The sequence below is a fragment of the Dasypus novemcinctus genome, chromosome 12, assembly GCF_030445035.2.
Source record: "Dasypus novemcinctus isolate mDasNov1 chromosome 12, mDasNov1.1.hap2, whole genome shotgun sequence".
In the NCBI taxonomy this organism is placed as follows: Eukaryota; Metazoa; Chordata; class Mammalia; order Cingulata; family Dasypodidae; genus Dasypus; species Dasypus novemcinctus.
In genome coordinates, this window is record NC_080684.1 from 31,760,277 (window position 1) to 31,787,894 (window position 27,618).

Consider the following 27,618-nt stretch of genomic DNA (forward strand, 5'->3'; position numbering starts at 1 on the left):
CCACCAGCCAACACCACACACGGCCAGGCCCAGTCCCCCGTCTTTATTGATCGCTGGCTTTAGCCAGGTCTGGGAGACCGAGGGCAGGGGTGAGTCACATGCGTCTCTGTCCCACTTGGGGTGGGGTGGGAGGAACAGGTGGCAGGTCTAAGAGACCGTGGATATGGACATCACACGAACAGAGCCCACTGGACAAATGGATGGTTGGTATTTACAAGAAAGGAGGACAGTCCCCTGGACTTTGGCCTTCCCTGGGGCGAGGCAGGGGCGAGGAGGAGCCTGAGGAGAGGAAGGGGCCCTGGGCTAGGCTCTACTCAAAGGACCCGACAGCAGCGGCCTGAGCCCCTCCCCGGCCTGCCAACCATCCAGCCCTCCCCACCTGTCCTGGGGAGAGGCCTCTGGGTGCCTTAGGCTGGGCTGGTTCTGGGAGACGGAGGGGGGGAGGGACCCTCTCTGTACGCAAAACAGGATTCTTGGATTACACCCCACCCTCCCCGCTGCACCCTGACCACAACCCAGGGGCTCCCTCCTGCCTGTGCTCATAAGATGCATCCTGAAGGTGCTTTGTTGGGGAGATCTCAAAGCACTTTACAGACATTGGTCGGATGGGCACCTCCCAGCCCCGGGGGGGAGAGGAAGGAGGCAAAGGGCTCTGAGCTCAGCCAGAGCAGGTGACAACCCCAGGGGCCCAGACCTGTCTCTAGCTCCTAAGGACCCCAGGGAAGGACTCCCTTCAGCCCCTGGTCCCCAAGTCTCCCCTCTTCCCCAGTCACTATGTCAGAATGGGGAAGAGGGAAGATTGCAGGGGGTGGGGCTGGGGAAGGGGCTAGAGAGGTGCAGGTCTGGGGTCAAGAGATGAGACACCCCCCTCCCCATTCCCAGGCCCTAGAAAGGGAGCATGCCCGAATGGAGCCCAGCCCCCTCCCCATATATAACGAGCTCTGCAAACCCCCAGCTTTCTGTCCCATTCCAGCCCCTCCCAGGGGAGGGGAAGGGGGACCCAGACCTGCCAGCTAAGATCTGGGGTGGGGGACTGAGGGACCCCCCCAAAATGTATTGCTTAGAAACTTGGAGGCAAAAAGGATGGGGGAGGACCAGGGGGGCTGGCATCTCTGACCCTCCCCCCCCGGCCCTGGGAAGCCTCCAGGAAGCACCCCCCCAGCCCAACATCTGGCCATGGGGGGGCCGTCCAGAGGCAGGGGGAGGGCACAGTGACCATCGGGAGCGTAAAGTTCCCCCATCTTGCTGCCGGGAGATTAAAGTGCGCCCCAAAGGGTGTCGGGTGGGGAGGGGCCCTTCCCCCAGCCCCATGGTCTCTGGCATTGGCCTTCGGATGGGCTGTGTGTTCCGTGACCTCCGTGCGCTCTTGGAGCAGATGGGGGAGCCAGTCCCGATGGATGGTGCTGATGACATCGAACGCTCTGGACTCGATGAGGGCCTGGGGAAAGGGGGGGAAAGAAGACTTGGTGCTCTGGGCTTGGCTTTCCTCTGCAGCCTCACCTACCTCCTCCAAGTCCTGCCAGATCCCCCCTCAGACCCACGTGAACTGTGCAAAACAGTGCCCTGCAGAAGGGTGCTGAGCCGAGGGCGGGAGAGGAGCCGAGAGCCAGGTCGTGCTCCCCTGACCGCACTGAGCCCTGTGCCCCTGGGCAGTGCCCCTGGGCAGGCTCTTTCTCCCCAGCTCTCCCGAAAGTCCTGTACAAGCTGTGGCTGCCTTGCTCGGGCCCACTCCCTTCTGCTATTGTGAGGAGCAGCCCCCTTTCTTCCTGCAGGGATAAGGGCGGGGAGGATTTCTCTGCTTCACACCCATGCCCTGCCTCAGCTTTGTCTTCACTTCCCCCATTTTCCTGCCTGGAAAGACAGAGGATGGACGGCACGTCCTCTCAGAGATGACCCTTAAGGATGCCATGGTGGACTCAGCTCTCCGCACCGCCCCCCCCCAGAACCCCAAGACTCCCCACCCCTTCCACCATGACTCGCTCACCTGGGTCTGCTCCAGGGCTAGTCCAGATTCCCATTCTGGTTGTGTTCCTCTTGGGCAGGGGAAGATGGGGCCTCTTCCTCCTCACAGGGGGACAGCTCATCAATGGACATCTGGTTGGTGATGCCTGCAGAGCGGCACAAAGGAAGCTGGTCCTAGACCTAGAAGTCTTTTCTCCCAGAACCCAAGGAATATGTGGCCAAAAGAAAGGATTCCCTCCACCTCCCTGACTTCAAACTGAGCTACATTCCACCCACCCCCACTTGGTGGAGGGCCTCTCCAGCCTTGCTGACACCAACACTCAACCCGAGGTAAAGGGGCAGATTTCGCAGCCAGGGCCTCCAGGTACCCAAATCTAGAGGGGCACCCCTGACATGGGCCACGCTGCGTGAGGTCGGTCCCGCTCCTCTCCAGCCTGCATTCTAGATTTGTCCAGGCCACTCGGTCAGTGTCCTGGGATCTAACTTCCATCTGATCAGCTCCATTCCCCCACCCCAGGACTCAAGCAAGGGGTTGCAGCAGGGGCTATAGGAAATGGACCCGCTACCGCTCCAGGCAGCCCCCTGTACGTTTCGCTCCGCCACCTCGGCACCCACCACTTGCTGCGCGTTCCTTCCATTTCTGCTTGTTCTCCTGAATATACTTGGTCCAGGTAGAGCGGAAGCTGACCACGTCGGGGTTGGGGTCTGCTACCTCCACGTCCAGAGAAGGCTGGCGCCACTGGAAACTAAAAGCAGCCCCCCGACCCCCCCCCCCCCCCCGCGGTGAGGCCCCGCCCACTCCGTCCTCAGAGGGGAGGAGACAGAAACCAGGAAGAGGTGAGGGAGCCCCGTCCTCTTTTCCCTCTGCTAGATACGGCTCAAGTCCCTGCCGCCCCCCCACAATTTTACCCCTCCTTCTCCACACCCTCCCTCCTGGTGGAAGGAAATTTTTTTTAAAAAAAACTATTAGCCGAAAGGCAATAAAGACAGAGCTAAAGGAAGAGATTTTTTTGTTTTTTTAATGGTGGAGTAGGTGGGGGCAGCAGAGGCACAGGCCACACCCTCAGGCCCGTCCTCCCTCCCGTGACTGTGCGACGTGCAGCAGGGGGACGCCCAAGCTCGGAGTCGCCCGCTTCTCCCCCACCCCCGCTGCAGCCTGTGAGTCAGTCCTCCCTCTGAGTCAGGCTCCCCCCACCCCGCCCACAGAACAGGGGACCTGGCTTCCCCGGCCACCCTCACCTGGGCTGGCTTTTCGACTTGGAGTCCTCATCTCCCAGGGGCTGGACGCTCTTCTCGGCCACGTCAGTCAGCACAGAGAACGTGGGCTCCACAATGAAGTCAATGAAACCTGCAGCAAAGGGGGCGACACGGAGACGGCTAACCCGCAGGGCATGGCCGCGCCCCGGGCTGCTGCGTGTCAAGCAGGGTGGAGCGGTAACCAGTGGGGGCAGGCTTGGGATGACGTCCTTTGTGACCCCAGAGAACTCCTCTACCCCCCTCCCCCAGCCCCCTGACCCCACTCCCACCCCAGGATCACGTGCTTTGTCTCAGGAGTCTTGTCTCTACAGGAAGAACAGTTGCAGGGAACCAGGACTGGGGGCAATCCTGGCCCAGGTCCAGAAAGTAATCTTTCCCCTTCCCAATCCTCTCCTCCTGGCAGGAAAGGGCACTCACCAATCTGGGACTGTGCCACAAGCGTGGAAGTGCGGTCACAGAGGGGAGAAAAGGGCAGGCCCAGCTCTGCCTCCTTGTCACCCTGGAGAAAAGGGCAGGTGGAAAAAGCTGGAGAGGAAAGCTCAGACCTGCCAGATCTGGGGTGGGGCTGGGAGTGGCAGGGGGTTGGGGCAAGTGAGGACCATCTGCAGCCTTTCACCAGGAAAGGAGCGACATGCAAACAGCATGCCATTCGGTCTTGGCAGCTATGGCTAAGCTCTCAGGATAAGGAGAATTTATCCCACGGTCTGAGGATCAGGTCCAAGGCTGCAGGTGGCTGAATGATGGTCTATGAGCCAGGAGCGGGGAGCCTGGAGAGCAAATGGGGAGAGAAGGCCCCCACGGGCAGGGGGTGGGCAAAGACGCCACGCTACCTGGCGGAAGAATTCCTCCATGAGGGCCTTGGTCCAGCGGCTGTGGACCGACCACTGCTTGGTTGGGTGGCTGATGTCGGCAGCATGGAGCAGTAGAGACAGGGCCTTGGACTTGTCAATCCTGGTTGGGTCAGGGTACAAGGGAAGGGAGACTGATCTTTCTGAAGAAGGAAACATGCAACAGTCCCTACCTTTGGACATTGCCTAATTTCCCATCACAGGCCCTCTCAGATTCATACGTGCACAGCCTTTCACGTACCTTCAAACATCCTCTGACGCCACCCACACCCCTGCACACGCTCCCACCAATAGACGCCCAGGAAGCAGCACAGGTTAGAGGCTGAGAGCCAGACTCTGACACTCAGAAGGCCTGGGTTCAAATCCCCCCTACACCTACCACACACCAGCTGTGTGACACTGAGCAAGTTACTTAACATTTCTGTATCTCATTTTCCTCAACCCTAAAACAGAAGCAACGACAGAAGCTACCACCACATGGGGTTGTTCTGATTAAATTATATACAATATTTAAGTACTGAGAGGCGTGCCTGGCACACAGTGAGTGCTCAGTAGATGCTACCTACGGTAATTATTATTTTACTCCCAACAGTGGCATGCGCTGACCCTGCACACTCTCTCACACAGAGCCATCGCGATAGGATTCACACACACCTTCAGGGCACACACAGGCTAATCTCTCTGATACACATTTATATACTCCCAGCTGCTTTAAAGCAAAACTAGATGTAATTATGGTATTCGTTCTCAGTGTTTTTTTTTTAATTGAGGCACCCACAAAAAAATCCCCTGAGTTGGTCTTTTCATTTGTTGTTGGTTTTTGTTCTTCAGAGGCACCAGGAACCAAACCCAGGACCTCTCATGGAGGAAGCAGGTGTTCAACTGCTTGAGCCACATCTGCTCCCTGAGTTTGGTTTTGATTCTTGTTTTTAAACCCACATTAGAGTAGCAACAAGTAACAAGATGTTGTGGAGTGGGGAGGCATATTATCTTCACCATTTCACAGGGAAGGAAACTGGAGTCCAGAAAAGTTGAATGAATTTCTCAACACTTCAGCAGAAGCCTGACCTGAAGCTGGGATGGGAACTCCATCTCAGACTCCCGGCCCACAGCACTCTCCGGCAGGTCAGCTGCCAGGGCCGTACACAAACCCAGGGCCACGTGCACGCATCCGTCACACGCATACCCAGAGACACACCCAGATCCCCGGAGCCGGGAGAGTGACTCCACCCAGGTAAAGACCTGGTCTGTCCATCACTGCATGTGTCTGCTCCCCCATTCCCAGGCCCCTCTCACTCCAGCCCAGTCCCACTCACACCCCACCCAGGCCACCTCTCCAGCTGCTGCAAGGCCGTCTTCATGGACTTCACTTGCTGGAAATGGCAGGACATGTCCGTGGCCAACACCATCTCGATGACCAGGGCGCGCAGCTCTCTGAACAGACAGAAGTAGAGAAGCCCTCAGCCCCTCAGCCCAGCGGGGCAGGAAGTGGGAAGAGAGGGCCGTGGGGAGGGGGTCTCCTAGGGATGCCAAGACCCAGCTCCTGCTCACACAAACTCATCCTTGGTCAAGTTGATGAAAATGTTCATCTCGTCGTCCTGCATCAATCGGAAAACAGAGCTGATGTGGTGATTCTCCAGCACCGAGCGGTCGTTGTACAGGATGGCGCATTCTGACCTGCGGGGCCCAAGGCCATCGTGTGCTGCCTCCCGGGAGGGGGGCTCCCCCGACCTCCCCACATCCGCAAGGCTCCTCCTGCCCCGCACGTCCCCCTCACTTGGTCTGGATGTGGAAGCTGTTGGTGGTGCCCGTGTGCTCGTAGTCGTGGATGGCGGCGGCAAAGACGATGGCCAAGACCTCGATCTCCGACAGGCAGTGCTGGGGGAGGGACCGGGGATGAGAAAGGCCGGTCCCCCGCTGGTCACTGCCCCAAGCCCTCCACACCCAGGCCAGGCCACTCGACCCATCCCTTCTGTGGTTCAAGGTCAGATTTGAATGCAGCCAGGAATGCGGCAAGCAGGTCACTCCCGGGGCCAGAGGTCAAGGACCCTCTGCAGCGCCCCACCGCCTCCCGGCATGCATCCCCAGTGCTGTCACGCAGCGTGGCCCACCCTGGAGGTCTCTTGGCGGAATCAACACAGTCTGACTCTGGCAACACTTTGGGATATCAGAGGAAAGGAACCAATTTAGCACAGCCTAAACTTGCCAGTTCTGCCACCGTAAGACCCTGCGTGGCAGGAGAGCAGCCTGCAGGGCACCTACCACCATCCCTGTGCGCAGCAAGAAGCAATGGACCGTCTGGGTCACGTCGGCCGCGTGGATCTGGTTGTGGTAAGGATTCTTGAACTTCCCATAGCCCGTCTCCAAGGCATCCAAGAAAGTCATCAAAAACACAGTGGGAATCTGCAAGTCGAAGGGAGGAAGTCAGGAAGAAACATCAAGGACCTGCGGGAATGGCAGGTGGCGGAACTGAAATGGGCAATGTCGTCCTTTGGAAGGCAGCGTGGCCTAGAGAGAGCCCGGGCTCGGTGGTGGGCCGATCTTGGCGGTCGCGGACCTGCTGGCTGTGTGACCTTGGGCTGCTCCTGTGCCTCCCTGGGCCTCAGGAACTTGTCTGCAGAACGAGGATAACACCACCTACCTTGAATCTAATGAGGTAAATACAAGGCACTTGGTAAGTACTCTCTAAAGAGTAACTATAATTATCGTTATTCCCCTGGAGGCTTTCAGGAAAAGGGAAGAAAGCCTCCCTCCTCCCTTGCAGCCACCCCAGCCCACCCCACCTCCAAACCAGAGGACAGGATCAGATGACCTAGGAAGCACCCGTTCAGCTAGATGGGGATGACCCCCTCCTCTGAGAAGCCTTCCCTGACCACCTCCCCTGCACACACCTCCCACCCTCACACCCACACACACAAGCCCCAGGGCTCTGAGCTCCTCCAGTTCCTCACAATTCTGTCCAGGTCTCTACATATGCCCTGGGAGTAAAAGGCTCAAGGCTGCCAGAGGGCACGCTGGGGCTTCACCTGTCCCTGAATCTCCCAAGGGTGGGAGGGACCTTGGCCCTGGACTTGGGGACGCTCCTGGAGAGATGAACAATAGCGTGACAAGGGACCCAGAAGAAGCGCCACTGTCGGTCAGACCCCAACATCCCCACCCCCACCCCTGGAGGGCTGTGCCCCAAATTCAGAGAATTTTAAAGGACTGTTTCCATGACAACTGCCCTTGCTTTTGCGTTGCCATGGCGTCCCTGGAGGGAAGGGGAGAGGAGGAACAGGGGAGGGGCTAGGTGCCCAGGAAGAGACTGTGGAGCTTGAGAAGGGCAGCTCTGCCTGGGGTCTCTACACCCGAGAAAATTAAAACAATAGTGCCCCCTCCCTTTCTCTAGTTTTCTGGGAGCAAGGCAGACTGCGGCTGGGCCAAACCCAACCTGACGCAGGTACTCTTGGGGTCCCCAAAAACCAGTCTTTCCAGGTAAGGAAGCAGAGTTTAGGAGAAGCTACTGTCTGGGGTATGTCTGAGTGCCGTTTGGTGGCACGTGGCCTGGGAAAAGTCTTAGGAAAAAGAGGGCCCTGCTATGCTCTGTACTGGAGAGGGCAGGATTGGAGAGAAGAGGTGAAACTGCACAACAGGCCTCAGGGAGGCACTAAAGAATAACCCAACCGAGCAGCTCGGGAAAGTTTTGGAATCTCTCTTGGGTGTCGTTGTAAAAGGAGGAGTGCTTAAGGGAAATCTTGCACGCAGGGATAGTCTGGAAACGACGACAGATGGAACGACCTTCCCAGGCCTGTCCGGGAGGGGCCGTCCAACAAGACTCCTTGCATCCCCCTTGAGCCACCCCACTACCCCCTTCAGAACACACAAATTCCTCCACCCCCAACATCATCGCCTGGACACTCCTGCCTAAATGATGACCGAACGTATCCCCGCTGGCACCCTTCTGCCCTCTCACCTCCCCTTCCAAACGTGGCTTTTCCACATAGAAGAATCTTTTTTTCTGGCCCCTGTTCCCCAAAGATGCTCCCTCTTGGCACAGGGTCAGAGAGGACCCTAACCCCAATTCTTCCTGGCCAGTCAAGTTGAAGAGCAAATGGATTTCACACACCCTCCGTCCCCTCACACGGCCCCATCCCAGCCCTGCAGAGAGCTGATTCTCTCTAGAAAATTCCTTGGACCAAGACCAGGGCTAGGGAGAGGGGAGGGAGTGGTCAGTTCGGGGATTTCCTCCTGTCCAGGCCTCCTGCCTGGAGGCCAGGGAAGGGTGACACCTAACCTTGAAGCGACTGATGAGGTTATGCCTAGTCAGCAACTCAAAAACCATGGTCCTCAGGGCGTGGTCGTCCGCTGCCCGGTTCAAGGAAAAGACATCGAAGCACCAGAGATCCAGGTTCTGCGGAGAAACAACAGACTAGTGAGCCAGAAGGATTGAAGTTAGATTTCCAGGAGGACTTCCAGTGATTACAGAGACTTGGGAAGGGGGAAACAAAGAGGTGGTGAAGTGGGCCTCTTTGGTTGCTGAGATATCTCTCAGCAGGAGAGAGGCAAGAAGGGACTGCTTTGCCTCAGGAGTGGGCAAATGGTAAAGGAACGTGGGAATGAGGCTAAAAGGGGAGGCAAAAATCATGACGTAAACAAAGCCTAGGGAGCAGACTTGGCCCAGTGGTTAGGGCGTCCGCCTACACATGGGAGGTCCGCGGTTCAAACCCCGGGCCTCCTTGACCCGTGTGCAGCTGGCCCATGCGCAGTGCTGATGTGCGCAAGGAGTGCCCTGCCACGCAGGGGTGTCCCCCGCATAGGGGAGCCCCATGCACAAGGAGTGTGCCCCGTAAGGAGAGCCGCCCAGCGCGAAAGAAAGTGCAGCCTGCCCAGGAATGACACCGAACACACAGAGAGCTGAGACAGCAAGATGACACAACAAAAAGAAACACAGATTCCCATGCCCTGATAAGGATAGAAGCCATCACAGAAGAACACACAGTGGATGGACAGCAGACAAGTGGCCGGGCGGGAAGAAAAAAAAAAAAAAAAAAAAAAAGCCTAGAAGTCCCAATAGCTATTCATCCCCCAACCTTCTCCACTTTCCCAAAAACCCAGGGATCACCTTGAGACAGTTGAGGACCGCAGTGGAATGGGTGGGGCCCACAGAGGTGTAGGTTCTCCGGAACATCCTGAAGGAGTAATGAGAAGCCTGGTGAGGTCTGGGGAGTGAGGACCAGGTGGAAGGACGGGGACGGGCATGGGGGGTCACACAGCGGCTGGGGTCCTGGAAGGCCAGGGAAGAGCAGGGCCGGGCAGCTGGGGGCAGAGGGAGGCTGAACATGGGCGAGCCTCACCGTTCCACGAAGATCCCAGCCTGCACAGCATGCACGATGCTTCGGAACTTGGGCTTCTCCTCCGCTCGACGGCCTTTGGCCCGGGCCTGCTGGGTGAAGGTGGAGGCCAGCCAGTCCCGCACCTCCGAAGGCACGGCATCTGACCGCAGCTCCTGCAGCTCGTCCTCCGTGTCCAAGATTTGCCTGAGACCCCAGAAGAGGAGCCGCAGAGGAAAGACAGCAGGTGCTTCCACAGCCCAGGGACCCAGGGCCCAGCCACACCCCACACCCAATAGCTCTCGCTGTCTCTGACTCTGTCCTTTCTCGCGTTGTGTCTTTTTATTTCCGCTTCTCTACCTAGTGCCTTCAAATGGTACGAGTGAGGCAACATCCCAGGCCTGGAAGTGTTCCAAGAAGCCAACAGAATACACCAGTCAGGGATGCTGTCGAGCAACACTGTCCAGTGGAAAGAAAATGCAAGCCACATAAGCCATTAGTGGCCACATTAATGGGGTAAAAAGAAGCAGGGGAAATAAATTTTAATGACATTTTATTTAACCTAATGCATCCAAAATATCATTTCAACATAAATCAGTATAAAATATATTAACGAGCTAGTTTCCATTCTTTTGCCTAGTTCTTCGAAATCCAGTGTGTGTTTTCCACATACATCTCAATTCACAACGGCCACCTTTCAAGTGCTCGAGAGTCACACGTGATTAGTGGCTCCCATCTGGGGCAGGACAGCTGTGGAGGGACCCATCCCTCTAGAAGGGTTAGGACACGATGAACACGAGTCCCTTCCACCTCTAAGACAGGCTTCTCTCCTTGATGTCTGCGCTCTTCTCTCTCGTTGCATCTCTACGTCTGGTCTCTGCCTCTCTATCTCTGCCAGCAATCCTACCTGTGTCTCCTTATACCTGCCCCGCCCTCGCTCTTTTTTCCTGTCTCTGTCCCTGCCACGTGTCTATCTCCGGCTTTCCGTCGTACTCGGCCTCTGGTTCCCTGTGTCTGCCTGCCATCTCTCTCCTGCTCTGCCTGTGTCTCCCAGTGGCCCACCATCGCCACTCTTACCGTGTCTCATCTATATAGACAGCCTCCAGCAGAGAGGCTGTGTACTCCAGGTTTTTCTTCAGCTCCTCAATGTCCACCTCTCCGTTCTCCAATTGCTTCACCATGTAGCGCAGCCTGTGGGAGGCAGATACAAATATTCTGCTTGGACGCTGCTACCTTGACATAACAACAGAATGCCCTCTAATAGATGATCTTACAGAAACATCCTCGGCCTTCCACAAATAATCATTCTAACATTAATAATAATGGCAGCAAATAGTTTTCATCTCAGGCTTTTGCCACTGCTCGTATTAAATTTATCCACTCTTGGGAAACGGACTTTGGCCCAGTGGTTAGGGCGTCCGTCTACCATATGGGAGGTCCGCGGTTCAAACCCCGGGCCTCCTTGACCCGTGTGGAGCTGGCCATGCGCAGTGCTGATGCACACAAGGAGTGCCGTGCCACACAAGGGTGTCCCCCTCGTGGGGGAGCCCCACGCGCAAGGAGTGCGCCCGTGAGGAAAGCCGCCCAGCGTGAAAAGAAAGAGCAGCCTGCCCAGGAATGGCGCCGCCCACACTTCCCGTGCCGCTGACGACAACAGAAGTGGACAAAGAAACAAGACGCAGCAAATAGACACCAAGAACAGACAACCAGGGGAGGGGGGGAAATTAAATAAATAAATAAATCCTTTTTTTAAAAAAATAAATAAATAAATTTATCTACTCTCAAATTGTAACGTCAGGCTTTTCCTGACTCCACCATTCCCACCACCATCTGACCCCCTCCCATCTGACCCCACCACCACCCCCTTAGTGGGTGTTTCCTGCAAACTCTTTCTTCAACTGCCCAGGCCCAGCAGCATTAGGCAGGTGCAAGCCCCTGGAATGATGTTTTGGGGACAATCTGTTTTATATCTGAATAGCCGAGAGCTGAAACTGGTTATTTCCCTCATGAAGAGAGGACTTTGGGAGCAACCATAACCAAAATAACTCCCAAGATTGTTCTTCAATTGAGCCTCTTGGTCATGGCCAGGAGGGGGGTATATGTCCACAGCCCCTCTGTCCCTGGCAGGAATGGCAAAGATAAAGAACAAAGACCAAACTGAATGCTTTTGCCTGGCTTCACTCTACCCAGGCAGAGCTAATGGATTATGATTCCAAAATCCATCAACCGGGACAAAGCAGGATTAACCCCTGCCTCCCGGGTCCTTCCCGTGCCAGAACCTGTGACCAAGGGTTACTGTCCCCGTCCTCTGCCTCTGCCCCTGCCGCAGCTTCCCCCAGAGCAAAAGCGGTGGGGGTGGGGCCAGAGAAAGGGAGAGTCTCCCACTTACTAGAGGCTTTGCCTGAAGGAACACCGCCCTCATATTTTGCACTTGTGAATCGAATCGTAGAGGTCAGAGATTCACCAGGAAGCTTCTTAGAAGCCTCCCCAGTCCAGCCCAACCAGTCACAAAGCAAACAAAGCGCTCTGGCTGTAGATGGTGATTTTAAAGAGACTAAACATTCCCCTCTTTCGCTCCTTCTCCAACGCACCCCACCTAAAACCAAGAGGGGGGTGAAAGGGTGGCCACCACAAATCCCCACCGAGAGGGGCTTCAGAAACCCAAGGTCACCCGATGAGTCAGGGAGGAGAAGAGAATGAGTCAGGGACTGGAAGCTGAAATTAGCATCATTTCCCAGGGATGCCGGGGGAGGGAGAACAATGGCATTCCTGAACAGAAGCAGCTCTCGAATCCCGGGGTCTCAGCAGCTGTAGAATCGGGGGTACCCAAAATAGCCAGCCCCAGGAACCGTCACAGGTCAACTCTCCCCTCTGGGCCCAGCAGTCCTGGTGGACGTGCCAGAAGGCCAGCAGGGGAGAAGGGAACCGGGAGGAAACGGGAGGAGAAATAAGTTGGAGGACCATACTGCAGCCTCCTCGGAGGACTGTCTTCAGATCTCACTTCCAGCCTTCCTGCTGCACCATCTCCGTTTGGAAACAGCAGGTTGTTAAACAAGAAAGAGGGTGATGTAAATGGAAGGTTTTAGTGAAGCCCCAGCCCCAGCTCCGGCTTCTTTAGGGAGGAGGAATGGAGGCTAGATGACATCAAAGATTTAGCCAAGGGAGCTAGATAGGGGGCGGCTGAGCGGGTATCTCCCAGACTAACCACACAGAACAAAGCCTGCGCTTTGCCTTGCAGCCCTTTCATACCAAACACTCCGCCCCCAGGGGCCAATCCCCACCGCCAAAGTTCCTCGGGTTTCATTCTGGCCCAGCTTCATTCTTGATACGCTCATCCCCACACAGGCTCCCAAAGTGAACAGCCACGCCCACGAGTCCTCGTTTGCATGTATTTGCATAATCGCTAACAATACTGCCAGCTTCACATTTTAAACAGTGCCTTCTCTGGCATTCTCTCATTTTATCCTCACAATGGGCCTAGGAGGGAGGCAAGTGGAGGACTGCTATCCCCATTTCCAAGGCAGACACCACGGTGGCCTCCCCGAGCTCGGAGCGGTGTACTGAGCACTGGTCTGGGAGGCAGCAGTCCTGGGTTCAAACCAGTCACTTCTGGGCTGTGAGCCCTTGGGCAAGTCACAAACTCTTAATCAGTGCTTATCAAAATGTGGCCTCAGAATCACCTGGGATGCTTGCTAAAAAGACAGATTCTAAACCCCACCTCACACCTACTGAACCAGAAAACCTGGAACATGATCCAGAGATCTATTTTCTTTAGGAGGCACCAGGGATTGAACCGGGGACCTCACACTTGTGCAGCGGATGCTCAACCACCCGCTCCCAGGGATCGACACTTTAACAAGCACCCCAGATGACTCTAATGCACACTAAAATTTGAGAACCACAATTTTAGAGCTCCAATTTCCACATCTGTAAAATAGTGAGAATGATAATATAATGGCCTCACAGGGCTAAGAAGAGGAGTAAATGAAATAATGTCTGCGGAAGGACCTAACACAGTGAATACACGAAGTACATAATACAGGCATATACAAATGGTCCTTATAAATGTGATCTGACTCAGAGTTAACTGATTAGCATGATGCTGGCACTACCCATCCCACAACCCCTTCAAATCCAACAAGGTCCTGCCTTCTCTATCCCAAGTCCAGATGGAGAAGAGTGAGTCTAGGTTGGATGAGGCTGGTAATTTGGGAACCCTCCAAATAGAAGAACTGGAAGAATGATTAAATGGGCATGTTCTCTATTTAGGAAAGCCTTTACCATTACAGACTTCATTTGATCCTCCCAATCACCTTACTAAGGAGGTTAAGTGACTTGTCCAAGGTCGCACATCTTGCCAACAGCAGTCAGGTCACCAAGGCCTGCGGCTCATGCTAATGGAGCCTAACTGCCCCCAAACACCAAATGGGGACAGAACAAACCCAGTCATGCAATTAGCTTAGAGAGAGGCTGGAAGCCGTTCTGCCACAGCTTCTTCAATCTCAGTCAATCCATCCTTAATTAAGTGTTTATGTATCTGTCAGTCCGTATTAGACTGTGAGTATCCTGAAGGCACTGACAGGGGCTTAGCTTGGCCTCTTTACTCTGAGTCTGGCACAGAGTAGAGGCTCAGTAAATAAATTAAAGGGAAAGGGAGCAGATTAATCAGCTATGGGGTCATCTCCCAGAGCTCACAATTGAAATTTCTGAGCCAGCGTTCCTGAAACTCTAATAGGGAGAAGAGTGAGGTAGAAAGTTGACTTTCAATACACCCTTCCCCAAGTTCCTTCTTCCCCTACTTCTAGATTTTGTCCAGGAGTTCCTGGATCATTTCTGTTGAAATCCGAACCCAACATGATCCAGACACCAGAAGGAGGGAGGGGTAAGGAGGTAAGAAAGATTAAAGAATAAATTCAGCAAACTAAGAGTTTAAAAAGGGGACTGAACTCAGGCATCTGGAGGGGTTCAGGTGCTAAGTTTCACCCACCTGAAGTCTTATAAATCCCCCTGCCCCACACCCAACTTTCCAGCCTGGCAATGGCATCTCTTATTCTAAAGCAGGGGTTCTTAATCAGAGATCTGTGAGCTTGAAGTGAAATAAAAAAATAAAAAAATAAAAAAATAAAAACATTATTCTTGTGAGGACATGTTGGTGGGGATATGATATATTTATTAAATAATACACGGTATGGCGTGGACCTAGTAAGGGGTCTGTGGTTTTCACCTGACTGGCAAAGGGGTCCATGGAACAAAAAAGGTTAAGAAGCCCTGTACCAAAGTCTTTCAAGAGTTAGGATCTCCCCCAACCCACCTGAAGTCCTCACCTCACCATTCTTCTGCAGGAAGAAGCTCTTCTTCCCCACTCATGTCCACTTAATCTAACCCCTCTGATTCAACTCCCAGAGAACCTGGCAAGAGAATGGTCCCTTTCCCTGAAGAACAGGATGCTCAACCCTGCCCAGCCCTCATCCAGACCTAAGGAAAACCAGAAGCTTCTCCCAGCATTCCTTCCACCTCCACCCCACCCATTGCACCATCACTTCTTTCTCCTCTACTTCTTTCTCCCTGCACCACAGAAAAGCTGCAGATCCTGACCCCTAGAAGGGCCCAGTTTCCTCCAACTCTAGGCAACCAGCTGGAAGAGAAGGCTCCTCGCTATACTAATCCCAATACCCCCAAAAGAGCTCAGCTTCCTCTCTTCCCCCCCACTTCATTTCTCTGGGATCACCACATGGCTGATGTCCTAAAGCCCCCTGCCACGACATCCAGCACCTGCATGCCCATAAAGACCACTGTAAATAGGGGGGCTTAGGACAGGGCCGCTTCAAGTCAGAGGGGCTGGCAGTTGGGAGACAAAAGGGAAACCCTGTCTCCTTTTTGGGTTCTTAAAACAAGATGAGTTTTCAGAGAGATGAAAGGTTCTAGAAATACTGGGAGTCAGGAGGAGAGAATGGGGGGACACTGAAACACCTGCCATAGGCTGGAGGAAGGACAACAAGGAAAGGGAGATGGCAATAGGAAGACAATAGGTGAAGGGCAAGATGAATGGGGTAAAAGGGTGGAGAAGTTGGCCCATGGTCTCTCTCTCTCTCTCTCTCTCTCACACACACACACACACACACACACACACAGACAGACACACAGAGCAACAAACGGGCTGTCAGATCTTGATGCCTGGCTTCTACCAAACTACAACTGGTGGATCCACAAGCAACCTGTTCTCCTCTCCTCTCCTCCCCTCCCCCTCGCCCTGGTGCCTACCTGAGGATGGGGCCCTGGAGGTGACTCCTCTGCACAGGAACAAGGGTTGCCATGGGACTCAAAGTCTCCTCCTTGAGTGGATGGAAAGCTGCCCGGGGGCCACAGGGCCCCTGAGGGGAATGACTCCCTCTTGGGCTCCTGACTTCCTCCTCCCGGCCCCAGCAGAACTAAGTGAGCAGAGAAAACTTCCCTTGAGGAGGGAAAGAGGAGGTGCCTGACTGAAGGGACAAGGGAGTCGTGAGGCAGAGACCAGGCCTACAGGAACTGGGTGAGAGGCCAAGGGAAAAGTTTCACATCTGAATCAGACTGAAAACAAGAATCTGTTCTCAGAAGAATACCAGAAAAGACAGAAATAGCACAGGCCGGGCCCTGCTCTGAGGAGGTGGGGCTCGTCTTTAGGGAGAAGAGGTTAGCAGAAGGCCGAAGGGTGCAGGGACCAGGACCCATGCTGAACCTGTGGGTGGAGAGGAAGTGTGTAGCGGGAGGTGAATGGGCCCTGCAAGAGAAGCCCAGAGGAGCTAAGGCAGGTTCAGCTCTCTTCCAGGGAGATGGCAGTCTCTTCCAGGGCTGTTCTTCAAATTGAGTTTGAACGCTGGCTGAAAGAATAGAAGCAAGCCAGGAGGATGGACTGTCCACAGAGAATCAGGAATCGTAGGCGAGGGGCTTGCTGAAGTTGGGGGATCCTTACCCAGAAGCCCGCTCAGCTGGGAGGGAAGGGGCGCCACCCCAGACAGGGAATAAAAGTCAGTAGGACCTGCCTGCAGAAATCAAGAGGTTGGACACGTTACTTTAACACTCCCAGCCCGTTTCCGCTTCTGTAAACTGGGGGAAAACTAATGAACTAGAGAAGCGGTCCAGAGGGAGGGCAGAATTGACAGGATGGCACAGGAGGAACCAGGAGGGGCCTGGGGGCCAGAACAACCTCTGCCACCTCCACGACCAGCTCGGCCCTCTGTTGGGAAGGAAAGAAACCGGCCTCTGCAGCCCTCTGCGCAGACAGCCCCAGCCGGCCCCGCGATTGGCTGTGAGGTGACATCACCAATACAAGTATCTTGCGGCCGCGATTGGTCAGCTGCGGGGCTGGGCGGGGCTACGAAGGAGCGACTAGGATAAAGCCGACCACCAGGGGAGAAGTTCCGGGGGTCTCCCTCTCCTTACGGTCTAGAGCGACGTGGAAAGGGGGAAGAGAGACTAGTGGGAATGAGTATGACCGGAGAAAATGAAATGAGAAGAAAAGGGCCAAGAGCCGGGATTTTGTGACAGGCAGTCTGCCTCCCCCCACCCCCACCCCCAAAAAAGGGAAAATTTAAAATAACTTGTTACTGTGCCAGAGCCTCTAAGGATTATAAAACAAATGAAGTCTGGGAACCTGTTGTTTTTCAGCTCCACTGAGCACGGAAACAAGTGGAAGTGGGCCTCGACAGCAACTAGAGGAATGGAGGCTAAATATCCAGAAGCTGTTACATGGTGAACTTCTGAAACCCAGGAAGCCAGGCTGCTGCCGATTTTAGAAGAAAAGAACCCAACTCTGTCTCTGTCTCTCTCTCTCTCTCCATCTCTTTCTCTCTGGGCCCCACTCCCACCTTCAAGCAGGTTAGCGTTTTTAGAGAGAAAGGACTAGACCCAGTGTCAAGACTCAAAATTCCCTTCCTCCACCCCAGCCCAGCCTTGGGCTATTCCTTGGACGTGCCTCCTCGAAGGGAGGAGAGAGTGGGGCAGGCGGTAGGCAGCTGCGCACAGCCTGGAGCACCAAGGCCAGCTCCTCTCCCTCACCTGGTCCCCTCACTCCAGGCCCTGCCACTCTGGCCAACTAGATGCTCTCCTCAACCCTCCCACTGGAAAGGTAGAGGTTTCTTATGCTGGAAAAAGTCTTTGAGAGGATCTTGGGCATCCCTCTGTTCTCTCAAAACCACAGCTGACTGGACAAAGACTTGTCACCACCTCGCCCCCCCACACATTGCATCCCCCAGCCCCACATATTATGAACTGTTCCCTTCCCAGGAAAAAAAAAGTTCACACGTATTCATTCACCCACACATACACCCCACACACACCACCACTACCTCTGTTGGAGCTAAGGAGACTGTCACCTGGCTGGGTGCAGGGCAGAGATGTGATGAGCCCAGCCAAGGATCAGCACTGATTTTCCTCTAGCCTTTAAATTTAAAAAGAGAAAGGAGCCCAACCATACTGCCCTCACCTGCCCTCAGTTTTCCCTACTCTGCAATGGAGAATACCTGTTGGGATAAGGAAGAAAAGATAGGAGACTGCCTCAGAGGGGGGGGGGGGGAGGCGGTTGCTGGGAAAGGGATTAACTGGCTGATGTCAAGGCTCCAAAATCTGAGGAACTCCCATCTGCCCCCTCTTTATGCCCAGGACCTCTGATTTTCCATCTAAGAACCAAATGGCACCTCGACCATTTATGGAAAAGCCCTGGTTTTCCCCCTACCACCACCAGATATGCCGAGGGCTTCTTTCGGCTGCTTTCTCCACAGCAGCCACAGAGGCAGTGGAAACAGAAGCTGGCGAGTGTGCAGAGTGGGCTTCAGAAACCAAGAACCACCAGCTCTCCACCTCCTCAGCACGCTCCTGCTCCCCTGGCTCTCCTGGCTCCCCACTGCTATGCAAGCAGCCCCAGTTCTGGCAGCTGGCTGGGCAGAGTGGCGGGGGTGGCTCCAGAGATAAAAATAGCCCCCCTGGCGGCAAAGCTGGTTTGCCATCCTGTGAGGCGGCAGGTTGACATGGCAGGGCTGAGGGGAGATCTCTGGGACTGGACAGAGAAGCCGGGGGGGAGGGGGAGGCCTGGGAAGAATGGTGGAAGGTCAGATGTTGGGGAAAGCACAGAAACCAAAGACGTGGAAGGGGATGGCCGAGAGGACTGGAGGTATTAAGGAGACAGGGAGAGAAGGGAGGGAGATTTGAGAGGTGCTGGGGAAGAAGGGTCTGGAAAAAAACACTAAAGACGGGGGTGGGAGGGTGGGGGAGGGAAGTCTGCTTCCACAGAACCTATGTCTGAAGGCAAGTCCTCCTCTACTTCCTGACGGGAAGCTGTTTCTATCAGGTGTTCTTACTCCACCAGCATAGCTCAGATCAGATGAGAAAGAGGATTATCACAGCAGCTTGAGCCTTGGCCCAGACCAACAAGAACCCAGCTCCCAGCCTATCACACAAAATGAGTCACCTTTCCTTCAGGCTTCAGCCCTTGGAAGAGGGAGGAATTGAGAGCTGTGGGCAAGGTCAGAGGAAGGCAAATAGCAGAGGCTCCCAAGACCCCGTCTGGGAGAACTTTTTCTCCAACTACCTACCACCCCCATCTTCCCCCTCCTGCACTCTAATTCTGCACATTAACCACCCTCCACATGGACCACCCCATCAGCCCTCCAAACCACATCCCAACAGATGTTCCCAGCAGATGCCTTGCTTCCAAGGGGCCTGACAGATGTTGAAGGCAGCCTGGGATGAGGAAGTGAGATGGAAGCTTGGCAAAGGGACTGACTGCAGGTATGATGAGAGTAGCACTAGATGGTGATCAGTGGAATTTGATTCTAGTCCCAACACTGCCCCCCACCTTATCACCCCTATTCAGATGTTTCTTCATAACACTTCATGGTTTCCACTGCCTAGAAACCTTCTATGGAAGGAAGATGGCCAGTCTCGATTCTGGTTCCAGAATTCATCCTTTCTGACTGGCTCACTGCTTTCCCCAACCCAGCTCTAATCTGATGCTTAGAGAATGACAACTTTCATCTTTATCATTGAAAGTTACAGCCTCACTTCCATGAAATTTCCAGACAGTTCTTCTGTATTTCTATCTTCAATCCATTTAGCTGGAATCAAAACAACAGCAGACTTTCTTGGCATTTCAAAGAAGATCAGAAAGCGAGAGAACAGGAGGAAAAAGATATCTTTGAGGTGAGCCGAGCACAATTTCACTTATTATATTTCTCAGATTGGAATTTCTAAAGCTATTGCTTGGTAGAAAAAGGATTAGGTTCTAGGAAACTTGGCAACAATGTCGGCGACATGTGTGCTCACTCAGCCTAAGCCCCAAGAAGTTTCCAAACAAGGTGGGCATAGAAGAGACAACTAGGAATAGGGTGCCGAGCTGGATGCATGAGCTGATAAACAGGGAGCAGGGAAGCCAAGAAGCAGGAATGAAAGGAGAAGCTTCCCTAGCCCCTGAGTCCTATCTGCCAGGGAATCGCTAAGTCCCCTGCAGGCGCCAAGCTCCCTTCCCAACCTAAATGGTGCCAACACCAGCAAGCATCCTGATCACTCCACTTCAAATCTGACTTCTCGTTGCAGCCACAGAATAAACTGACCTGGGAGCGTGACTGGGGCTAACACCACCACCTGAAGCACCTCCTTTCCAGCTCTTCTCCCAACCCCCCATCCAGGCCCCTCTGGATATGCCCTGACCCTTTTCCCACCCACTCCTGCTTCTTCCCCAAAACCCCATCACAGCTCTCTTGGTGGACTTCTGCCAGGTCTGATATGCTGAAATAGAACCCTAACTTGATACTTTCTTCCCAGCCAAGCATAAGCTCCAGAGATGCAGCAGGAGCTGAGGGGAGAGGAGCAGCTGCGGCTCGCTGGATACTGGGAGCAAAGGCGCAAGAGCACTGGCACCAAGGACTTCCCTGTGTTGAACGGACAACAACTAAGCTTTCTTCTTTTCCCCTCTCTGTAACTCTTCCTTCCCCTCAGTCCCCATCTTTGCCCACGTCTCTATGACTCTTAAGTCTGCCTCCCTTAGGGAACAATTTCATCATCTAACAACTTCCAGTTTCCCCGGTTGTCTCACCTCCACCCCACCTGCTACCCTGGTTTTGTCCCTCTTTCTCTCCTGTCGTCCTAAGGAGAGTTGGAAAATAGCTACTCAACTTCCATACCTGAGAAAATCGGCCCTCTGAGACTCAAAGGCAATTATTTGGCTTCCTCCCAGAGGAGCTGGGAGGATGAGGTCACTGAGAGTCAAAAGAAAGGCCTTGCAGAAGACAGGAGTTGAGGCTGGACTCCTCAGAAGACTCCAAAGGGTGCCTACAACAAACTTACCCTGCAGCGTCACCACAGCAGCACCTGGTGAGGCGAGGAGGCCCCAGGGACTTTCTGAGTCCTAGCTGAGGAGTAGGAGAACTGAAGGGTAGAGAGAGTAAGTTGAAGGAAATAGGGACAGAGAGAGGAAGTGGGGCAAGAAAGAAGAACAGAATGGAGCCTAGCCAAGAAAAAGAAACAAGAAGGATGGGACAAAGGAGGGAAGGATGTAGAAGGAATCAGAGAAAAGGAAAGAGGCTGAGGCAGAGGGGTTGGAGACAAATCCTCAGTGATCCTTTAAAGACTCAAAAGAGAGGGAAGACCTGTTTCCAGGTTCCCTGTTCCTCTATCGCCATCTGAGAGATGTGGGGAGAAGCAAGAGAGACCACCACTTACTTCATTGACTTTGGGAACTTCCTGGACAGGGAGTGAGTGGACAAGCACCCAGAAACAGCCAGCCTTCTCCCTTACTGAGTCTTCCAGTCCCCTAATGTCCCCAAACCCCTTTACCCTCCTCCTGGAAAAAGTGGCAAAGGCAACCTCAAATGTGCAATCTCCTCTCTCCTTTGACCAACCTGCTTCCCAGGGCTCCTGGACTAACAGTGATATTTGGGCTTTAAGGGACTTTGGAGATTCTCTAAACTAAGATGTGACACACCTGATGATAATACCCGCAGGCCTGGAGACTTAGGAAAAATGAGAGAGGGGAATCTCCCACTGCTCACAGAACCCACCTATGCCTCCCCCCGGGGCTCCTCCCACCCGCTGTGTCTCAGAACCCTATTGCTCTTCCCACTTCTAACTGGACAATTGTAAGTCCTTCTTATTTCTTTTGGCCGCAGTGGCCCACGCCCTTTGTGGGACAGCCTTCTCTAGCCACACCCAGTCGTCTATTCTCTCAGCTCAGACACCTGTCCTCACCCCGTCCAGATCACCATTCATAAACAAGACTCTTCCAGTCATGTTCAAGACACCAGGACTTGAAGTTAATAAGTGATTCATATCCCTGCCTCTTGAATCTTTCTCTCCCCCATCCTAGTCAATGGCCACCCATTCATTCCCATTTCCCTGCCTCTGCACATGGCAAGCTCCCCCATGCTGGAAGATCTCCAGACTCCATCATTTAAAAAACAACTTTCCTATGGATGACATCAGATGAAGAATTCAAAGATGATATAAAGGGTATATCCAGCCTCCCAACTCCAGGACCCATGCTTCTTCATTATCATGGCTCTACCTCCCTGATTTCCTCCAGGGAACCTGGATCAGAGGTTTGTGAAATCCTTCCTTTGGTCTCTCTTTGATTTTCCTACTGCTGCTCATTCCCTTCACCTTCTGCAAGGATGACCTACCTTCTACTCTCCCAGAGGTGCCACACGATCCTGGCCAAGACAAAGCTGACAGGGAACAGAGAGCAATGGAAGACATCATATGGGAGAGGGTAAGTATAAAACCCGGGGAGGAGGAATTCAGCCCTGCCATGGTTTGAAATAAAGGAGGAAGGGCTAATCCAGGAAGGAAGGCCACAAAAAAAAAAATCATCCCCAGCAAGGCCTGCGTGAAATGATGTTCCTTTTTCTCCAGAGGTCAAGAAAGCCACGATTTATCCTGCAATCTTCACAGTCATTCCACAGCCATATGCAGAGAAAGGAGAAAGGAGGACTGCAGCACAATTTTTAGAACAGGTATAAACTCCATGGGACAAATACAAAATAAAGACAAAAGCCAGGTAAATCAGTGAGGCACCCAGGCCAGCTCCTCAGCTTCCTCCTCTTGCCTGCCCACTGGATCTCCCTGTGATTGTCAAAATTGCGTGAGTGTGTCACAAACTCATACACAAGATCACATATACATAGCATCCCACTGCCAACACACACACCCTCATGTATATCATCTTACTCATACATAGCAGGACAGTTTCAGGTATTCAGGTAAGTACATACCTTCCCAACACATATTTTCACAAAGGCCATTTTTAAACACACAAATACATCATCAGGCAGCTCTGATCCCACAAACTATCCCTGGCACTCAAGTCAACCTTCTCATACTCAGATACGTAAGTATGCATGTCAGGCATGGACAATTTCATCCTAACACATCTTCATACAACCCAAATAACAGTTTCTGTATCTTCTCTGTAACTCCTTCGGTTCCAGGACCAGAGGTCCCCAAACCCCACACCTTTTAGGCATCACTCTCCCCCCACAAAAAAAAAAAACAACAGCTCCCTTTCTTCCCATCCCCATTTCCTACTCTCTCCCTACAGGCAGGTACACATGCACCAAAGGATCAGAGAGAAAACTGGGCTCCATGACACACACATGTGTTCATTAATTCATTTGTTCTTTTCTTTTTTTAACAGCATTTATTGACTGCCTCTTATGTTCCAGGTACCACGCTAGACTCTGATGAAACAAAGATGAGCAAAAAATTCCCACTGAGTCCTTGCTCTAGCTCAGCTGCAATGACCTTGAACCACGACTCAGGACATTGAGCTTGGACTTTGAGTGTCCTGGGTGTGTACTGTGTGGGTAAAGGAGAAGAGAAAGGGACTTGTCTACACTATCCCAAAGAAAGAGGGAAGTCCTAGATGTAAAATGTAAACTTCCACGAGAAAGTGGAACAATGAGAAGAGAATGATGCTAGGAGAAAGAGCTAAGATGTATGTGTGTAACTACATTTAAAAAAAAAAAATTAGATAGAAACCCAGGGTGGTAAAATTTTACCACTGGGGTGCATGTAGCAGCACAACGAACAGGGTATCTCCCCTATTCTCCACACACCACTTGATGGACTTGGACCAGCTTATCGGGCTCCGTAGGAACAACAACTGTGTCCGTTTTGCCCACCACCACATCCCCAGCATCCATTGCACCAACTGATCCAAAGGAGGCACTCGATAAATAGTTGTTAGATGAATGAGCAAGCTCAGGATGACAAACTAATCTCTGCTTATGTTTTTTTCTTGAGTCACAAAAGACACAAAAAAAAAAAGAAAAGAAAAGAAACCTTCTACCTACTGACCCTACCCACACTCCCCAAGGCCCTTTGGTCCCAGAGAAGGGTGGGCAGGCAAGTCAAACCCTTCATCTTAGATTGAGAGATACTGAAAATTATCCCGGCCAAACCATAATCTCCAAACTGCCTCACCTGGCCTTTCTCATGCTTCAGATGAGCCTGCTTAGGTAGGAACATTTTTCTGCTAAATTGAGGTAAAATCCTGTTGAGACTCATTCCAGTTATACTTTCATCTGCTCCAGATTTTGAATTTTTTCTGGCAGGGCCCTAGTGTGAGAAATGGAATTCCTAGATGCCCTTCCCGACAAGAAATTGCCTTGTGGAATTATATTAGTGTGGGCTTTTTTTCCAGAAGCAAAAAACGCCAGGCCCAGGCTCCCTAAAGAGAGTCTAGATGTCCTAGATTAGAAATTGAAAGGGTAGAGGGGGAAATAGAATATGTGGAGTAGGAGAATCAAGGCCTTTATATTTTAAAAAACCCATCTGTCCTCATTTCCATTCAGTGCCTAGTCCTGAGGTAATCATGTCTACTCCCTTTTTTCCAGACTAAACAACCCTGCCATTAGGGGACAGGTGATGTTGGGGGTAGGGGGTTTCTAGTCCTGTCTTAAAAAAGGAATGCCTCCTTGCCCCCTCTCTTTAGAAACCACCAACCCTGAGAGTTGGGGAGTTTCTCTCTCTTACCCAGCAAAGTCCTAAATCCTTTTATTTTCCCCACTGGCTGTCAACACTAGCCCTCCTGGCCCCATCACTCAAATAGGGTCAAATTCAGTAACATAGGATCTACCTCAATGTCAATATCTTTCTCTGCTTTGAGAATGCAGGATTGAGACTCTATTTCTGGTGATTAATCACCAGGAGATGGAACTTCTCTGGGTAAGTTATTACAAGTACCTAGCATTTTTAAGGACCAGCCTGCTGAAGTGAGTGAAAACCAGGATAATCTAATCAATTAAAATAATGACCCTTGTCCACCATGATTTCATGTACAGACATCTCAGCTAATACATTCTGTAGGGGCAGCTGGTTTACTTCCTTCTCCAGGTTTCAATGCCTCCTTTCAAGGCTCCTATTCTCTCACCACTGAGCACTTCTCACACTGAAGGAAGAAACAGCAATTCGTTTTCAGGGAAGACTTTTGGTTTGCAAGGGGGGAAAATAGTGAAGCTGGAAAAATACATTCTTTTTCAGGGCCTGGTTACAGGAATGGGGAATGGGGGCGAGGGAAGTATACGATGACCACTAGTGCTGCGGGAAAACCATCTGGAGACACCTTGAATTCTCCCATTTGTAGACTCCGGGGGTCCCTTCCTTGCCCTGTAGCCACTTCCTTTCCTGTCCCTCTCTCCAACTTTGTCACTGAGCATCATTTTCTGTCAAGAATCACCAGCGCTTCTCCCAACAAAAATCAATTCAATCCGGTTTTCCATTTCTTCATCCCAGAATTCATTCCAAGGCTGCGCTTCACAGAGCCCACAAATTGCATTGGCCAGAGGCAGCAGGGGAGAGGGGCTGAGAAGTACATTTGGATTCCAAGCCTTGTTGCCCACTCTGTCTCCATTCTCCCAAAAGCCTCTCTAAGCAACTAGTGGATATATCGGGCCCACCCGCACAATATAAAGGTTTATCGCTGCAAGTGAAATATTTAAACACCAGAGAAGCATCTATCCATCCCCTCCCCTACCTCTCCCTTCACCAGAACCCAGAAATGGAATCTTCAGTGCTCACTACTGAAGATACTGGGGAGGGGGTGGAGGCAGGGACCACGTTAACTATATTTCCCCACTTAGCATCCGTACTTTCCCGTCCATCCGCACTCTCCCATCCATTGCCTCTTTCCTGGGCCATGGGGAGTCATCTCAGGGAGAGGAGCGCCTTCCCTTGTTCTCTGATTAAGAATCAACAGACTGCAGAGATTACCGGATGGCAGCAGGCAGAGGTAAACACCGTGCACAGTTTATCTTTGATCCAATCCTCTCCTTCTCTGAGAAAGAGGAAGAAAAGTTCCTTTCCTCCCCTGGGACTGGAGTATGGGGCACCTGGGTCCCTTCTTTCCCCATTTATTCCTCCCCACCCCCACCCCCATTTCTTACTGTCCTGCAACAATAAGAAGAGATGCTTAAATGTACTGGGAGATCCTGGGGGACCCTAAATAAGCAAAAAGGTGTTGATTAAGCCAGTTACCTTGCTCTGTTAACTAATCTTTCTTTACAATCCACTCCCTGCCCTGGCCCCCACGTGGGGTCTCCACCACCTCTTCCAGCTTCCAGATGGGCCCCCCATCATTAATATGCAGAGTGAGTTTCCAGGCCCCAGGAGAGATGCACATCTTTGGTATGGGGTGCCCCCCCCCCAATCCTACTGTAGGATGCAGGAGGCAGAAACCACCAATCCCAAGGGAGATACCTATGACCCACAGGTTGCCACCAGTGTTCCCACGCACTGGATCTGCAGCGATGTATAATCCCTCTACGTGCAGCTTTGTGACCCATGGACACTCACGCACACACATGCGATGTGTCTCACATCTGCACAGTCCTGCACTCATGGATACGTGTGAGTCAGCCTGGCACCTCCTGAATGCTGCCCGTCTGCAACCTTGCCCACACCACACATACTGTGCCACCTCTCCACGCTGCGTGTGTCACGCCGGGGGGGTCCACAGGCACAGGCACACAGTTAGCTTTGAAACTCCGAAGCCCCCTCTGACCAGCCACTTCGCGTGTCTTGCACATGTGGCCTGGCCACGGGTGTCAAGGCCGTGTTTCCTTGCACCTGCCAGCGTGGGTGCCCAAGAGAATCCACCAGACCCTCTCCAGCTACCTGCCCCCACCCCCACCCCATGGCTCCCTAAGATCCCTTCCCCCCACCCCCGCCCCCCAACCCGGCCAGGACTCACAGAGACCGGAGCTTAATCCACATCTTCTTGCTGGGGGCTGACTTCAGCTCCAGGGGTGACGGGCAATCCGACTCCAGCATCTCGGGAGGGCTGCGAGGGGACAGCTCCATGCTCAGCCTCTGTCTGCGGAACAGAGGAGACAGGACGGCGGCTCAGCCTCGGCGCCTAGCCAGGGGACCCTCACCCCTCGCCCCGGTCCCTTCCCACCTGCGGCTGGCGTGGACCAGCCAGGCCGGTGTCTCTGGGCTCGGCCCAAGCTGGCGGAGCTGCGGTTCCTGCGGCTCCTCCTCTCCCGCTGCCCGGCCGCGCTCTGGGCTCCGGGTCCAGGCTCTCCGCGCCGCCGCCGCCGCGCGCTGCCAGAGCCGCCTCCTCTCTCTCCTCTTCGCCGGCCGGGTTGCCCCCTCCCTCTGCTCCCCCTCCCTTCTCCTCTGCCTGCCCGCTCGTCTCTCACTCCTCGCAGCCTCTCCTCCTCCTCCCCCTCCTGAAGGAACGATTGGAAGCCGGAGGCACACGCAGACCCAAGCGCCCAAGGGCGAGCGCACGCACACGGTCGCCCGATCCGAGTGGCTGCGTGTGCCCCGCGCGGCTGTCTGTGAGTGCGTGTTCGCAGAGCGCAGGGCAGGCGGCGGCGGGACTTCGATGGGGGCGAGTGCGTGGGCTCCCGAGGCGTGCGTTCTGAGTTCCTTTTCATCCACGTGTGCCTAGCTGCGGGCAGGTCCCAGGTGTTGAGAGACGCCCCCGTCTCTCCCCGAGGGGCCTGGGCACTCGGGCTGAGTGACGCCACGCACCCTGAGAAACCCATTCTCAAACCAGCCCCGCCCATTTGGCTCCTGCATTTGAAGGCGAAAGTTCAGGGTCTGCTCGGAGCTGTCGGGCCACCCCATACCCTGTGCCGGCTCCCTCCTCTGCGTCTTCCTGACCTGTCTCCATTGCGTGTGCTTCCTCGGGCGCCTCCAATGCCACGCTCTGGCCAGGGGGAATTTCTCCCAAGTTTCAAGTTCTCCAGAGCAGGCAGCACTACACTTCC

General features: G+C 53.4%; 1 protein-coding gene across 3 annotated transcripts; it reads right to left on the minus strand.

The window, feature by feature from the left end:
- Nucleotides 1–28: 28 nt before the first annotated feature.
- On the minus strand, nt 29–27,359 carry PDE1B (phosphodiesterase 1B). 3 transcript variants are annotated; one of them, XM_004462703.5, is made up of 16 exons: nt 26,799–27,359; nt 26,592–26,714; nt 10,454–10,567; nt 9,401–9,583; nt 9,169–9,235; nt 8,341–8,457; nt 6,330–6,470; nt 5,845–5,945; nt 5,619–5,744; nt 5,400–5,501; nt 4,050–4,170; nt 3,637–3,718; nt 3,202–3,310; nt 2,578–2,708; nt 1,985–2,108; nt 29–1,438 (listed from the first exon to the last, which is right to left on the minus strand). In XM_004462703.5, exons 2-15 carry the CDS (start codon nt 26,699–26,701, stop codon nt 2,002–2,004), a joined length of 1,611 nt encoding a protein of 536 aa, XP_004462760.1. In that variant the 5' UTR covers nt 26,702–26,714; nt 26,799–27,359; the 3' UTR covers nt 29–1,438; nt 1,985–2,001. The 3 variants fall into 3 exon arrangements, with proteins under 3 accessions (XP_004462760.1, XP_004462759.1, XP_071074954.1); XM_004462702.5 differs by lacking the exons at nt 26,592–26,714; nt 26,799–27,359 and adding an exon at nt 15,638–16,560; XM_071218853.1 differs by lacking the exons at nt 26,592–26,714; nt 26,799–27,359 and adding an exon at nt 11,766–11,822.
- Nucleotides 27,360–27,618: the final 259 nt, after the last annotated feature.